Below are 15,049 nucleotides of genomic sequence, written 5' to 3' on the forward strand. Positions count from 1 at the left end.
ACTTTTATACCGCCTGGTATTCGCAGTCTATTTGTCATAATCAAAATAAATACGGTAACGGAAATTTAAAAAAATGCAACAAAAAATAGTAATTTATTCTTAATTAAATAATTAAAAAAACACCCAAAATTATTTTTTTTTTACATTAAAAAGTAGTATCAACGAAACAATCAAGTAACTATATCAGTGTAACGTTCGGTTCAATATTTTTAGTGAGGTGAAGACGCAAGTCCCTTCATAGCACGATCTCGAGTCGATTTCTCTTTTCTGTGACTAGATAGCATTGAACCTACGTTCAAAAAGGTGGAGAAAGGAAGGCCGATTAAAAATTTTTTGGCGATAATCCACAGTCCAGGGTAGAGTCGACTGACGTTACTTACGACTGACGTTTATCGTCTCACAAAAGTTTGGCTTCAAGGGAAGCCAAACTTTTGTGAGACGATCACCATTTCAAAGCTTCATTAGTTCAACCGAAGTTCAACCAATTCCTCCTGAATCTGAACCTCTGTTATCTCAATATTCACAAAAGGGTTCATAACCCATTGAGGGACTTCCAGAGACAAAACATCATTGAAATAATCAGAAAAGTCCATGTGCAAAGAGTCAAGGTGTTGACAATATTCTTGTGCATCATCAGTGGTAATTTCGTCCTTCTTTTTAAGATATGATAAGATTGGGCATTGGCTGAACTCATTCCCACCAAAATTCTGCCTCCACAAAATGAGTTTTCTTCGAAAGGTAGAAATAGCTGATTTAGTAGGGATCAAAATTGAGCTCGTTGACTTGAAGTTGTAAATTAAAGCCATTAAATTTTGCAAATAACATCTTTGCAAATAACAGAGCTACAGCTCTGTCTTCGAGGAACTCAAGAACAGAGTCGAAACCTATTGAAACATGCACCTTTGGAAAGCCAGTGAATCTCGGTGTGTATGAGCCAGTGATTTTCTTCATCGTTTTTCTGACATAGCTGTTTGAATAATCAATCTTTGGGAGCATTACTGCTAATTTTGTTCACAGCAGGTATAACACATTGCTAAGACTGATGCCAACTGTCGCTTTTATTTTTTCCTACTAAATGCTGTCTGTGAATCATGCAGTGAACAGCTAAAATATCTGATAACTCCTTCTTCAAAACGGCGATAAACCAACCTGCCAATCCACTATTGCAGGAGCTTCGTCAGTGACAGCAGACAAAATATTCACAAGAGGAATGTTTTGCTCTTTAAAATAATATTTGACTGTATTGAAAATAGATTCACCTTTGGTATCTACAGTACAGCAAAAAGCATCTCCTCAATAATTTTTCTTTCCTTCACAAACCGGACATACGCCAACAGTAAAGTCTACATTACTTGGCAAGGCTGATTCATCAACTTGAAAGGAAAATTCGTCGGATATCAAAAGCTTGCATACGGTAACTTCAACCTCTTCAGCCATTTCATCAATTCGTCACAGCACTGTATCGTTGCTTAATTGGATATTTTTGATTAAATTCGATGCGGCTGGATGGGGTAAAACTTTCTAAAACTTCCTCGTCAGCCGGGAGCATCAACTCTTTGCTGATGGTATGAGCCTTCCCAAATTTAGGAATTAATTTTTATGCATTATAAGAGACAATCAAACCTTCGTCGCATTTTTGTGATGAGGTTGCTAGTAAGCCTGAGACTGTAGGTGACTTTAGAAACTTGACTTTGATGATCGGAAACATGATATATCTTTCTTTTGTTTCTCAGGATGAGTTTTTTGCAAATGGTCCTTCTAATGAAAAGTATCCATTGCCACATTAGATAATTTTGTTATAAAATAAACACATGGGTAGTTGAGAGTTTGACAGCGATTGAGCAAATACAAACTTCAAGTACGTGACACTGTATTAACGACACTTATTTAACCGACAGTTTAACCGTTGGTGGCAGCAAAATACAAACGATGAAAGAAAATCAACTATTTCTCCAAATTAATAAACAATTTAGGATAAAGAACTAATTCATCCACGTACCTGGCCAAATAAAGAATAAAATCGAATCGAAACTGGGAAAAAACTTGATTGAAGCGAACGAAAACCATCATAAGAAACTCGGATCAAATCGAGCATACATACTAAAAGCGCATACACTTCAATTTTCACTAAATAAACTTGAATGAGTCAGAGGCAAAAATTCCTGCTCTACGCTGTGCTGGTTCGGATCGGTGGATAGGTGTCGCATGAGTTCGTTTTGTTGGTGGTACAAATCGTGTATCAGATAGTCTTAGTTTATTATAATAATTTAATCTTTTTTCCTTAATATTAATTTCAGATTAATTTTATTTATTATATAAATCTTAATTTATTAATTTTATTTAGGAGTTATTAACTCGTTCACGCCGGGAAAAGTGAAAATACTGGTACGGGAAAAGAGAAAATACTGGTAGAAGAACTATTTCAATATTAGATAATATTCGGGAGGAGTTAATCCATTCTCAACAATAACAATTCACTGTAAGGAAATTTATCACGGCGAAGAAGCAATTCAATATAAAGATTGCATCCGTTAAAAACAATTGGTAGTTGTGGATTTTTATTATTCCCGGAAAAAAACTAAAAAATGAAATTTATTGTTACCAGTTTTTACTCCGGTGCGATGCCAAGATGAGACAATCTAGCGTGACCCACCGGTGGGTCACCCCGGCGTGAACGTGTTAAGTTAAATTTGAATAACAAAACATGCTCATCGCCCCCCTAGTGCCCAAAACATACCCAACACCCCCCTACCGCCAAAAACAAGTTCACCGCCCCTCCGCATACTCCCACCGCCCCTAGGGGGGCGGTATCGCCCCGTTGAGAAACAATGCTTTAGTGGGTCGATAAAATGAGTACCAAGCATGCTTGGGAACTAAACACTGAGGGTTCCGAGTTCGGCTGAGCTGAGGTGGGCACAGTGGGCGATGGCCCTCTATGGGTTGTTGCGCTACTGAGTTTAGTTTTAGTAGAGAAGATGGCTTCCCTACCTTGGTAACCCAACGATATGCGCGAAGTCGAGCACTTTACGGTAGAAAAGTTTAACGAGAACCCAAACCGCTCACTCTCGGGACCTAAGCAGGCTGATCTAAGTGTCACCTATCTGCAATGATGCTTGATTTTGGTGTATAAATTTGTTAGATTAACATCTTCAGTTACTTTTCTCTCTCTCAATCATTATATCGGGGGTGCGAGCCTTGATGCTCAGAAATTTCATTGCTAAAAGCCACGCTCCTCGACTTAGTTGTTCTACTGGGAATCTTATGATCAGTCCACTGCGGGACCCAAACATGATTGTAAAGGCACTACGAAAATCATTTGAATCATGATTGTTTTTAGAAGTAAAACATTTAAATCTGAATCATAGCTTAAAAAGTTTCCTAGAAATAGATCAGTTTCTAACTTAAAATTGTAAATGAGGCATGAGGATTTAAGATAAATTCTTGTAACTCAAATATGTATGTTAGATTTCGATTTGTTACTTCTCTGACTTGTTCTTCGAAACCTCAATTGTGAATTTCGACTTGTTAACAATATTTTATTGTATTTTAAATGTAAGGATGTAGCGCAGAAATAACTCTAATATCACGTTATGTAATTTCGGGTTAGCCAGCTCATATCTTCATTTACTACACGCTATTGAAGAGCTTATTATTAAAAAATTAAAAACCACAACAAATTGAAGACAGCGTTAAATGTATGAGTAATCTGACTCTATTTTAATTTCAGAAACTATTTAATTTTTGAGATGTGAAGTTAAGAAAATCCTTGACATGAATTATATATGTTTCGATTGCAAGCATCCGATTCGCGAATGTATTATGGCTCTTTTCTTTATGCACTAAAACCAATATGATTTGCCAAGACTTTTTCTTTTCATTTTTCTTTTCAAATATCGTTATAGGATTGGATATGTGATATGTTGTTGTTTTCCAATAGGTCCTGCAAAATTTTTATACATTTGGATGGAAAAAAGTTCAAATATCTAAATGCACTTTTAAATGCATCTTTGAAATAGACAGATAATGAAAATTTTAAACGATACGTTTTTCAAGTAAAATAAAAACGAAGAAAGTAATTTATTTTTGCAGATCTAAAACGAAAAAAGTAGAGCGCATCATTTTCGAAAAGCAATGGATTTTCAGAGGTGGTAGAAGTTTATTGTGACTAGGTTCTTCGGTTTAGGATAGGCCTACACTAATTTGTTTCTTTTAGGTCTGTTTGAGAAACGTGATTTTAAATTTTTTTTTTAATCTGTTAATGCAGATAAGTGGTATAAATTTCAAATAAATATAAGTTTTGCTTGCACCTCTATGTAAATTATTATAATTTGCTATTGATATCAAGCACAGATCTCCAATTGAAATTTCTGTCGAAAATTATTCCGACGATGAATTCGATTTAGTGTTAATGATTGATTCGACACATTGTAGTCAGGAAGGGATTGAGAAACGTATTTTAATCCAGAACAAATCTTATTCAGCTTATTTTATTCAGCTTATCTTATTCAGCTTATCTTATTCAGCTTATCTTATTCAGCTTATCAAAGCTTATCTTATTCAGTTCTGAACGCTCTAACTAATAGGAAAGTGGTAGAAATTTAGATTGATGATCAATTCTACTTGTTGATAAAATGATTATATTTGTGCTTCGAACGTTTTGTAAACATTCGCATTAATATCAATCACAAAACTTTAATAGAAATTTGACTGCTTTAACTAGTCGTAAGCGTTTAAAAATTCGAGTGCAAGATACCTTGCACTAAAACTAAAGAGAGTTAATAAACACGTTGTAAAAAACAAAAGAACTACTTGCCGGGTGTTCAGCACTTGACTGACTGATTTCATAATTATAAATTTCTGAAATAAAGAATAACAAAGATTGGAACTAACAGTATGTCTATTGTGAAAGTTTTATGTAGAAATTTCGGAATTTAGTCACAAAGGTTGACAAAAAGAAAGCCCAATATAGTGTGCAGAATTCTTGAAAAGAATACAAATGCCGTAAAACTGTTATCAATTTGTCATATTCTAGTACCAGTAACACTTGTTGTTCTATAGAATATACGCCTTAAACTTCCTAAACCTTTGTAACAGACTCCTTTTACGTTTTAACTCAATAACTTATCGCTCCTGTCATCGATGATTTGTAGCACCTTCTGTCGGCAACCTTAGTTCGAACCTTAACGAAAGTTCGAAATTTTTACGAATAAGATCATAAGTTACAAATTTCATAAGACGATAAATTGCGAATAAGATTCATACCTGTCTCATAGCAGTTAAAAATCCTGTTGGGTTGAATAAACCAGAAATCCAAAAAGCATGTGGTTTTCCATTGAAACACCACTGTCTGAATTGCTGATCTCTTTCTAATAGTTCTGTAAACCAAAATCCCAAAGTACTCGATTCCCAAGATACCTAAAAATAAATGTTAAGGAAAATAGTTTTTTACAGAGTGTTCAGTAATGTAAGATCATTGTTAACAAAATAAATACATGACTTTGCAAACTAATGTTTAAAGTCAAAAAGCACATGAACATGATTAAACTCTTACGAATCATTATCGATTTCAGTTTTTGTGAAGGTGAAGCTCAAAGGGAAATTTCATCAGATTATTGTAAATATAACGGACAGTCAAATGAGAACTGAACACTCCCTGCAAATGGACAGTAGAATTTGTTTTATTCAAAAATAATTGCGGAAGCGTTGATACATTTATCATACAGGGAGACAACACGATCAATTTCAGTCTTGTAGAAAGGGTAATAGTGACTGGCAGAACGTCCTTCACTCTTGCACTTCATCCTCTGAAAGAAACCAACATCCTGTCAACACAAACATCTATCTTCACGTGACCAAAAATATGGAAGTCACAAAAAAGAAAAATCTGATAATGGATGATAATGATCGAAAACGAATTTCTTCCCTTTGTGACTCGTCGAATTTCCAGGATCAGATGAAACCAGGCAATTTTATTCAGCGTAATTCGCTTCGAGAGAGTTCGATAGCTTTGCGGTGATGTGCGTTCTTCGCAAAATCTTTGTTGCTACTCGTGTGCACGTGTTAAGAACATGATGTGTTCGCCAAACGCAACGCATATGCAACAATGAATTCCGTTTGTTCCAGCACCTTCAGTTCCCGAAAAACGAACCGCCCTTCTTCGTTTGTCTTCTTTTTCAATATTGGATGAACTCAATTTTTATTCCAGAGCATTAAGAAATCTACTTTGTTGAGTTGAGAGTTTTCACAACGCATTTTTTTACTCTACAGATGGCAGCATGGATTCGTAACGACAGTGTTGCCAACGTTGCGAAAGAATGTGTGTAATTTATGTTGCTTGCTCAGTTTTCGTTCGACGTCATTCGCCCATTATATAAAAAGTAAATATTTAATTTGCAATAATAACACCATCATTATTTTTTACTATTTATTTGTAACACTAACCTTAGTCCAGAGTTCAGGAACTCTTGCTTCGTAGATGGCATCCAGAGCATCTCGTAAGGAATCTTTCATGATTATGACACCATCAATGGCTAATTGTAAGTCTACCAAATCATTCCGGACTGTGGTCAGTACTTTATTCATGCGATCTAACTCAAGTCTCAGGAAAATATTCATAGGCTGCAATGGACCCATCTCTTGAAGTGCTCGACGAACCTATAAGTAATCTTAATTCGTAACACTTTTTTTAAACTTATATTGATTTTATTTATTTAAAAAAAAATACGTTTTTAAAACCTATGTTTTACTTTTATAATTTTTTGTGTGTGTTGAACCGTAATATTGCGAAAAATTTCTTCAATCTCAAAACGGTGCCTAACTGAATACTAACTGCAAGCGACGTCACGCTTTTGTTAGCCAATCAAGTTTGGCAAATACATATGACGTCGCTTGCAGGTATCCAAATAAATCTGTTCCGAAAACTGATTCCTCATGGTAATAAACGCAAGCTTTAAAGCTGCAACGTTAACACGGCATGCACAACCACGTGATTTTTTGCAAGTACCCAGTTGAACCATTGCATTTTACCGTGCATTTCCTTTTTAATTTCTTTTTACCGTGTAAATTAATCTTTCTTGAATGTATTATAACATAATATGGCTTTAACAGAAACAAAATTGTTTTAATTTAACAACTTATCAACGTTTCAGCAAATTTGCACAATATTATGATTCATGTTACAGGTATTATTTTTCAACTTTGAACCAATTTTTCTGAGAGTACAATTTGTTGAGAAAGAAGAAACCGTGTATTACAGGACACGTGCCCTCACTCGATTGTTTAAATAGCTCATTATTTTTAATAGAGCATTACAACAGTGTTCTTTTCTTAATTTTTACTTAAAGAAATATCTACGCAATTTATTCTAGCGGAAACTTAATAATTCTTGGCTGATTCCTGTGAAATGACTATGGGTATAGCTATTAATAGACCGCAAGCCATTAGAATAGAATCAAAATATAAAAATGTCCACACTTGAGTTAGCATTTATTAGGCTAGTTTTTAAGGTGTTGAAAGAGTGATGAATGCGCTACTTCTATTTCTAAATGAGAAGGTACATATTCACAACTCATTCTTTCCAAGCTACTTGGGCAACAGGCCGGGAAAGCCTGGTTGGTAGGGCATTGGACCCATGTCCAAGAGTTCGTGGGTTTGATCCCCGCCTGCCGAAGACTCCCCGTGTAGTAAGTGGTGACTGAAGGACGTTAAATCTGTCGAGTAGCAAAGTCCTCCATGTTCCCATAACAAATCAATAACTCTGGGGGATCCAGGAGTTTCCTTGTCCTCTGGATTGGTTCAAAATTACAAGGTTACGGAGCTGAACAATAGTAGTCGTAAACCCAAAAATTGGGTCGGCTGTTCACCGACGGATGTAAAATAAAATGAAAATCTACTTGGACATTGATTTCATAAAATGAAATTAGGCTTTTTACTTTCTTTTTTTAGTTGTAACGTTATTCTCACCAAGATCTGTATGAATTAGATATCATTTCTCCATTACATAAGAATGCCATTTGTCTTGCATTTAGAGGCATTGTATGTTTTCTACCTTTTTTTAAATTTTTATACAATCCTTTAATTTCTTTTGTAATAAATAAATAGCAGTTAATTTATTCTTCATGTAGATGCTAACGAAAATAAAATGTTAGCATATTTAATATTAATTAGCATAATAATGTTTAGCGATTTTGAACACAACTCAGAAGACAAGGGAACTTTGAATCAAGAATTGGAACAAACACTTTTTGATGGAACTAACTATCTGTTTCCAGATTTAAATACTCTCCGACGAAATATAATCCAATGAGTGTATTTAGATCATTGCAAAATTCATAATTTAAAGATTTCAACGCATTCATATTTTTTGGGGCCTGCTACATCATAAAGTTTATTTCAAATCAATCAATCCAGATATTTATAAAATGAAAATAAAATATTATTATATTATATCATCATATCATCCATATTGCGAGGTACTACCAACACAAATCTTGCAATCGCCACTTGCAAGCCCATTTTTAAAGCAAATTATTTTGTTCCAGATGTCAATAAAAACAATACTTTAGGTCCATTACCAAACGAAACAATAGAGTGTTTATCCATCCCAAATCGAATAATTAAAGCTCGCGTAAACTATAGGCGTCGGAATTATCTTACACAGAACGGCACTCAATTCGCCACAAATGTGAGCAATTATTCCAAAGGGGGATCTGTTATTAGGTAACAAAATATTATCAGTTTCACTTCACATTTCATATTTATAAGAGGGGGAAAGAGAGTTTGTCTCAGAGGTATGACTTACTGCGATCAAACGTCATCTCCATGGTTACAACATAAAGACTGATGACGCTTCTGCTTTAGTGGAGTCTTCTCGGGGACAGAAGCAAAAATATAAATGCCAATGATGGTTCAAGAAATGATGAGTGTTTCGGAATATCGATAGATTTAATTATCGATGATAATTATTGCGTAATGTGCTGTAGCTGTAGTCAGTCATACGTATTAGAATTGCTAAAACAGTACACAACATAGTCAGAAATTTTGGAACGTGTTGAAAGATATTATCTAGCAAATTATATTATCTTTTAAATTAAATTATCTTAAACTTGATTAGAAGATACTGTTGTTCAACTTGAACAGAAGCGTTGTTCAGTTTAACATCTTATTAAATTGTCAACAAACATGCGTAGAATTGTGGTTCAAGATTACCAACTATATATATCTTGAAACGATAATTCTGTGTGGGTACTAAATGTTCTAATTTAAATTATGTCGATACGAACGATAATTATGACAATACGAACTCATCTTTGACATTTAGATTGGTCAGTTTTAAACCATATTGCTAATTCGCTGCTTTGCTGGTCGTAACCATTATTTCTTTATCAGTTTTAAATAAGAAAAGGTTAATATCATAAACCTATTTCACTTATTGTTGGGACGTCAATGAAAATTATAGCATTCTGGACTTTTCCATTATTTAAAGTACAAATAAAATAAATTTACTTAAAGTACATTCCAAATAAAGAATTCTTGTCTAAGGAACAGTGACTACTGTGGTCGCTATAGTTGCTCTTATACTGTTTATTTTAAAAAGAAAAGTGTTCGTGTTTTCGAAACCACGCAAGCATAATATATAGCATATCGATAGGTATTGAAAAAAGCCTTCATTTTGTAAAATATTTTTAGTAGATCATCAGAAAATATTACATTTTATTTAAATTTGGACAGAAATAAACTCAACTCTTATAAAAATTCTGTGTGATTACAGAATTTTTTTTTCAAAATTTCTTACTGTTTGTCAGCAAAGGTCATAACATAAATTGCTATTTATTCAAATTTAGGGGAATCATCAACTCTACCGTAATGAAAAGTTTTGCACTCTTAAAAATCTATCTGGAATCGGAATCGCTAAAGGTTTGTCACCATTTGTAGAATATTATAAAAAAATAGCTTTTTATATTTAAATTGGTACGGAAATTCCTAAAACAGCAGTAATTAGAAAATTGAATGCCAGAAAAAAGTATTGGAAATTTGTAAAGGTGTGACATGGGATGTTACGCAAACATTTAATACTCTGTGTCTTTGTTTCTGCAACAAACGCTCCTATTAAAAATTAATGGAATCATGATTAATGATAAGTTTCGTGTGACTAGTATGTCGATATTAATTTTGCTTGAAGAAACGAGGAAACGACAGATGCTTTTTATTTTGCAACAAAAACAGGGATCCCGATGAAAATTTTGCCTACTTAGCTGCTCTCTTATATGATCTTATTTTGATTGATGATATATTCTATTTGATGATGAAAAGGCAATGAATTCTACTTAGTTATCAAGGAGCAATTGAAGTATTGCCAACGAGAACAGAGTTCCAACAAGAATTTTGGTGCTCTAGTCAGAGGAAAAGTGGATGAAATATCGATGGCAAGATTCCATTATGGTAGACACAAAACCAATTTAATAAAAGAACAGTAAAAAAGAGCAATAACTCTATGTGATAACTGCATAAGAGAATTCTAATGATATTTATATTCTAAAGCGCTGATTATCAAAATAAACCGTCACCTATCATCTAAAATAAATCGCATCTATTAAAATAACTAATACTTTTTAAATTGAAATAGTTTGGTTAGCGTTTACTAGCAAAAGTATAGTTAAAAGTTTCGAATTCAGAATATCATTTTTAACTATCAATCAGATATTTAAATTTCAAAGATGCCTAATTATATAGCTTGATTTAAATTTAATTGTAAAAGGAATTAATAGATTATAAACGAAGCACTTTCATTCCATTACTAAACTCCGTTTCCCTCTTTACAGTTTAACTATGTACGAAAATCTGTTTTAATGTTATAGCTAACTATAATAAACATTTTCTACTAAACATAAGGTTTTGACGTTAAATTCAATCGTAATAGTAACGATTATGATTAATAAAACGTCACTTAAAAGTATCGTATTTGAATTTTAATAAATCATGTAATAATATAATGGAAAATCTTTATTTCATTAAATAATTAATTAATTTTTTTGAAATACGTAGTGGATTTATGAATATATTTTTAGCTTTCAATTTCAAATAACTATATTTTGTTTGAGTGTATTTTTTTCAAAATTCACTGTAAGCTAATTTAAAACAAAATAAGCATCTTGCTTCAAATAAAAATATCCATGAAACAGTGTATTCTATAAAATACAAAGAAAAGTGTAGCTTAAAAGAACTATTTTTAATGCTTCATTGTCTTTCATACGAACAAGAAAATTAAAATGCTTATACATAAAACACAAATAAATATTTATCTTTGATTAGTATATACAAATGATTAAAATGTGCAACATATTTATTTTTAAGTCTATTAAATAAAATAAATTATATGACATAGTTAAAAAAATACTGTACTTACACTTTATACTAAACTCAGTGGCGCGACAGCCCATAGAGAGCCAAGGCCTACTGTGCCCATCTCAGTTTTCTTGATCTTGGGCTCTGGGGTGCAGGGGCAGATGTTCCGGTGAGGTGGTCAGCCGAACGCGGAACCTCTAGTGTTTAGTTCCCAAGTATGCTTGGTACTCATTTATCGACCCACTGAAGGGATGAAAGGCTGANAATTACTACTAAACTCAGTGGCGCGACAGCCCATAGAGGGCCAAGGCCTACTGTGCCCATCTCAGTTTTTTTTGACCTTGTGCTCTGGGGTGCAGGGGCAGATGTTCCGGTCAGGTGGTCAGCCGAACGCGGAACCCCTAGTATTTAGTTCCCAAGCATGCTTGGTACTCATTTATCGACCCACTGAAGGGATGAAAGGCTGAGTCAGCCTTGCCCGGCCCGAGGATTGCAACACTTTATAGTAACTTTAATAACAACGTGAAAAACAAACGTGAGATTTAAAAAGACAGTCGTTTCGGTACAATAAATAAGCATTATCAACGTCGATAGGCAGAATCAACAGAAATAATTGAAACTAGAAGTTGTCGAGTGGTAAAAATTGACCAATAAGAAGAGGAATAAAATAAACAAGTTTGGTTAAGTTGAAGTGGCCTATTCTATGGATAAGTAAAGCATCTTGCTAACTTACTGCAACCTTTATAAAGCTTAAAGTTGAACTTTCTCTTTTAAAAAATTTTTTTTATTGTACTTGATTACATCATATTATGATTTAAATAAACACCTTATTTAAATTGCTGTTAATTTGCATAATATCATGATTCTTGGTATAATATTATAATTTATGAATTAAAATTAATTTTTCTGAAGGTGTATAATTACTTTGGCATCGATGTTCTTCAAAAGAATATCTAGGTGTAATTACTGCAGGAAAACCAAAAATAAAAACCACATCATCCACTTTAAAAACAATAAATTCAAGAGCTAATAAGGATTGGACATTATTGACGCATGGTGTGTATTAACTCTGATCTCTGTTGCATTCACTCTGTTGTCTTATCTCAGTCTTCTTCTCTCTGTGGTTTGACATTCATAGATATTACCCTATTGCAAAAACTCTTCCTCCAGAACGCGTGATTGTTGAATGAGACATCAGACCCACACTGGCTCTTGATTAGCCCTGTAGCGTTGACGCCACAATCTCTTCAGGCGCAGGATAGACAACGAAAATGTTAACATTAGACGAAATTTAGCTCCCCGTTTAAATACCATGTTCTGAGATTGTAACAGAAGTTGCAATTTTGCTGCATAGCTTATTGAAACAGAACTATGTTGGAATTTAAAGTAAGTGATAACTACATTAGGCCATTGATTAATTTCAGTTAAGGAAATTTAGATCTATTATCTACTTCAAGGTTGACTTCCATCTTACCCCATTTACTTTCGTATCTAACACGGTTTAGAATACCGTTTTAATTCTATACTCTGATTGTGTATTATGGTTTGTGATGTGTGCTGTATATGCACCATTCAATTAAAACTAAATCTAGTTATAAGTAATTGATTTGGTTATAAATGTAGCATTAAAGTTACAGTAATGGGCTATTGGTGACGGTCTCTATAATTATTTATAACTAAAGCATGCTACAGGTGCTGTCATAAAGTTATTGATCAATTACAGTATAGGAAATAAAGTTCTAAGAGGGGGTTCACTTGCCATCAGAGTCCCTTACAGATTGTTTTGTCGTTCGATCTCACTGTGTTAGTCCTTTGAGTACCTTTCTATTTTAGTCTAACTTTGAATTTGTATGAGTACTCTTTTTAGAATGAAGTTCTGAATGCATGCAACATCTATATTCTGTTAAGCCTCAGAATTAGAAACACTTTATTCAAATTATATGCGGTATGATTTGATTTATATATATTTCAATGCTACTCGAAAATGCATTTGAAACAAAACAATAATAAAATTTCCTTAATGTACACGATTATAAATTTAAGTGATGGATTAACTACTGTTTTAATCCCATTATTTTAGTATCAACTCATGAAATGTATACAAAACCAAAGAAAAATATTGAACCTGCGGAACTTAAACTAAACTAAATTCAGTGGCGCGACAGCCCATAGAGGACCAAGACTTACTGTGCCCATCTCAGTTTTCTTGACCTTTGGGCTCTGGGGTGCAGGGGCAGATGTTCCAGTTGGATGGTCAGCCCAACGTGGAACCCCCAGTGTTTAGTTCCCAAACATGCTTGGTACTCATTTTATCGATCCACTGAAGGGATGAAAGGCAGAGTTAACCTTGCCTTGCCCGAGGACCGAACCAAGGAGCGGAACTTAATAACATAATTAAAACAGAAATGTAGAACAGTTTGTTTATATGAATTGTCACCCTTTAAACTTTTATTTCTGTTCGACTTATGGCTCAGTTAATTTCAGCTTTTCGTTGACCAGGAGAGAAAATAATTTTCATTCAGAAATTTTAAATAATGTAGTTAACGTTCATGCTCATAACTCACTCCTTTGATACTTCGGTTTGCAGTTCTTTGATGCCAACGCTAAAAAGAATTTCAAGGGCTTTTAATTATAATAATAATACTCATTAATGTTTTATAATGTTTTTAAGTCAAACATAGATTGGATCATCTTTCAAATTCCATAACCCTGAGTATGGAATTAGTCGTTATTATTTGTGTTTACATACCATTTAACCAAAACTAACCACCTCTTAGGAACTTAACTACAAATATTCAAAACTAAAGCAAGCTTCATTAGGTCATTGAACAACTCCAGTTGAGGAAAAGATCTATTTTGAAAGACTTTATACATTTCTCTTCCACCCCCTTTCTTCCAGAAAGCAAAAGGAAGAAATTGCCATATTACCATTGTGTCTTCTTCCATTCGAAATTGTCAAAATGGGAGCTACAAACCTTCATTAAAGAACTCCCGACATTCCCAGTTTCTAAAATAATGTTAACTCATAATTCTAAATGTGCATATTTAGTGACTGGGAAACCGCGACGCACCCCCCTCGCAATATTCCCATCTTTTCCATTTCCGACTTTGTTTTGTGTCCACTAACAGTTGGGTCAGCCCTCCCCCCCTGTTCCCCAATATCCCCTCAGTCTTTCAAATGAATGGCACTCTACTTTCTGACATCATTTGCAAGTGAATAACGTACCTAATGAGATGTAATGGGGGTAGGGCATTAAAATAGGGGTACCTAGGCCATTACCATGCATCTTCCTAAGGTTCGAATTGGTCGTTAATGTCCATGAAATGTCGTCTGCATATGAGGGAGGGTACGTGGTTGGGGAGGGGAAACCACGTAAAGAGGAGTCGCTGGAAAATTTTGATATTGAAAATCAAATTTCATCAAAAGTCAGCGATATTGCGTAAGGAGTTTTCTAAGAAACCGTAAAGCAAATTTTGGATTATAAACAAGGCTTTATATCTGTTTTATTAATGAATAATGTTTTTGGGTTCTATTAGTAGAATGTCAAAATTGCGAATAAACTGTTTAAGGAAAGTCATAAATTATGTAGATTTCGCGAAGTTTTAAATTAAAGCATTCTCTTGCTCATTTTTTAAATCCGTTTAAGTGTTACATAAAATTAAAATTTTTTTTTAAAGTATGAGTAACGTGAGAGAACTCAGGGTT

The 15,049-nt window shown here is 33.8% G+C and overlaps 1 protein-coding gene across 1 annotated transcript in view; it reads right to left on the bottom strand.

The window, feature by feature from the left end:
• The window catches only part of LOC107437090 (dynein axonemal heavy chain 5), a 165,860-nt gene that overhangs the window by 2,658 nt on the left and 148,153 nt on the right, over positions 1-15,049 (bottom strand). Inside the window, exons 58-59 of the mRNA XM_043043611.2 lie at positions 6,442-6,654; positions 5,263-5,415 (exon numbers count right to left, since the gene is read on the bottom strand). Of these exons, the coding sequence (XP_042899545.2) occupies positions 5,263-5,415; positions 6,442-6,654 (366 nt within the window). The remainder of the gene's footprint in view (positions 1-5,262; positions 5,416-6,441; positions 6,655-15,049) is intronic.

Source organism: Parasteatoda tepidariorum, chromosome 2, assembly GCF_043381705.1.
Source record: "Parasteatoda tepidariorum isolate YZ-2023 chromosome 2, CAS_Ptep_4.0, whole genome shotgun sequence".
Taxonomy (NCBI): domain Eukaryota; kingdom Metazoa; phylum Arthropoda; class Arachnida; order Araneae; family Theridiidae; genus Parasteatoda; species Parasteatoda tepidariorum.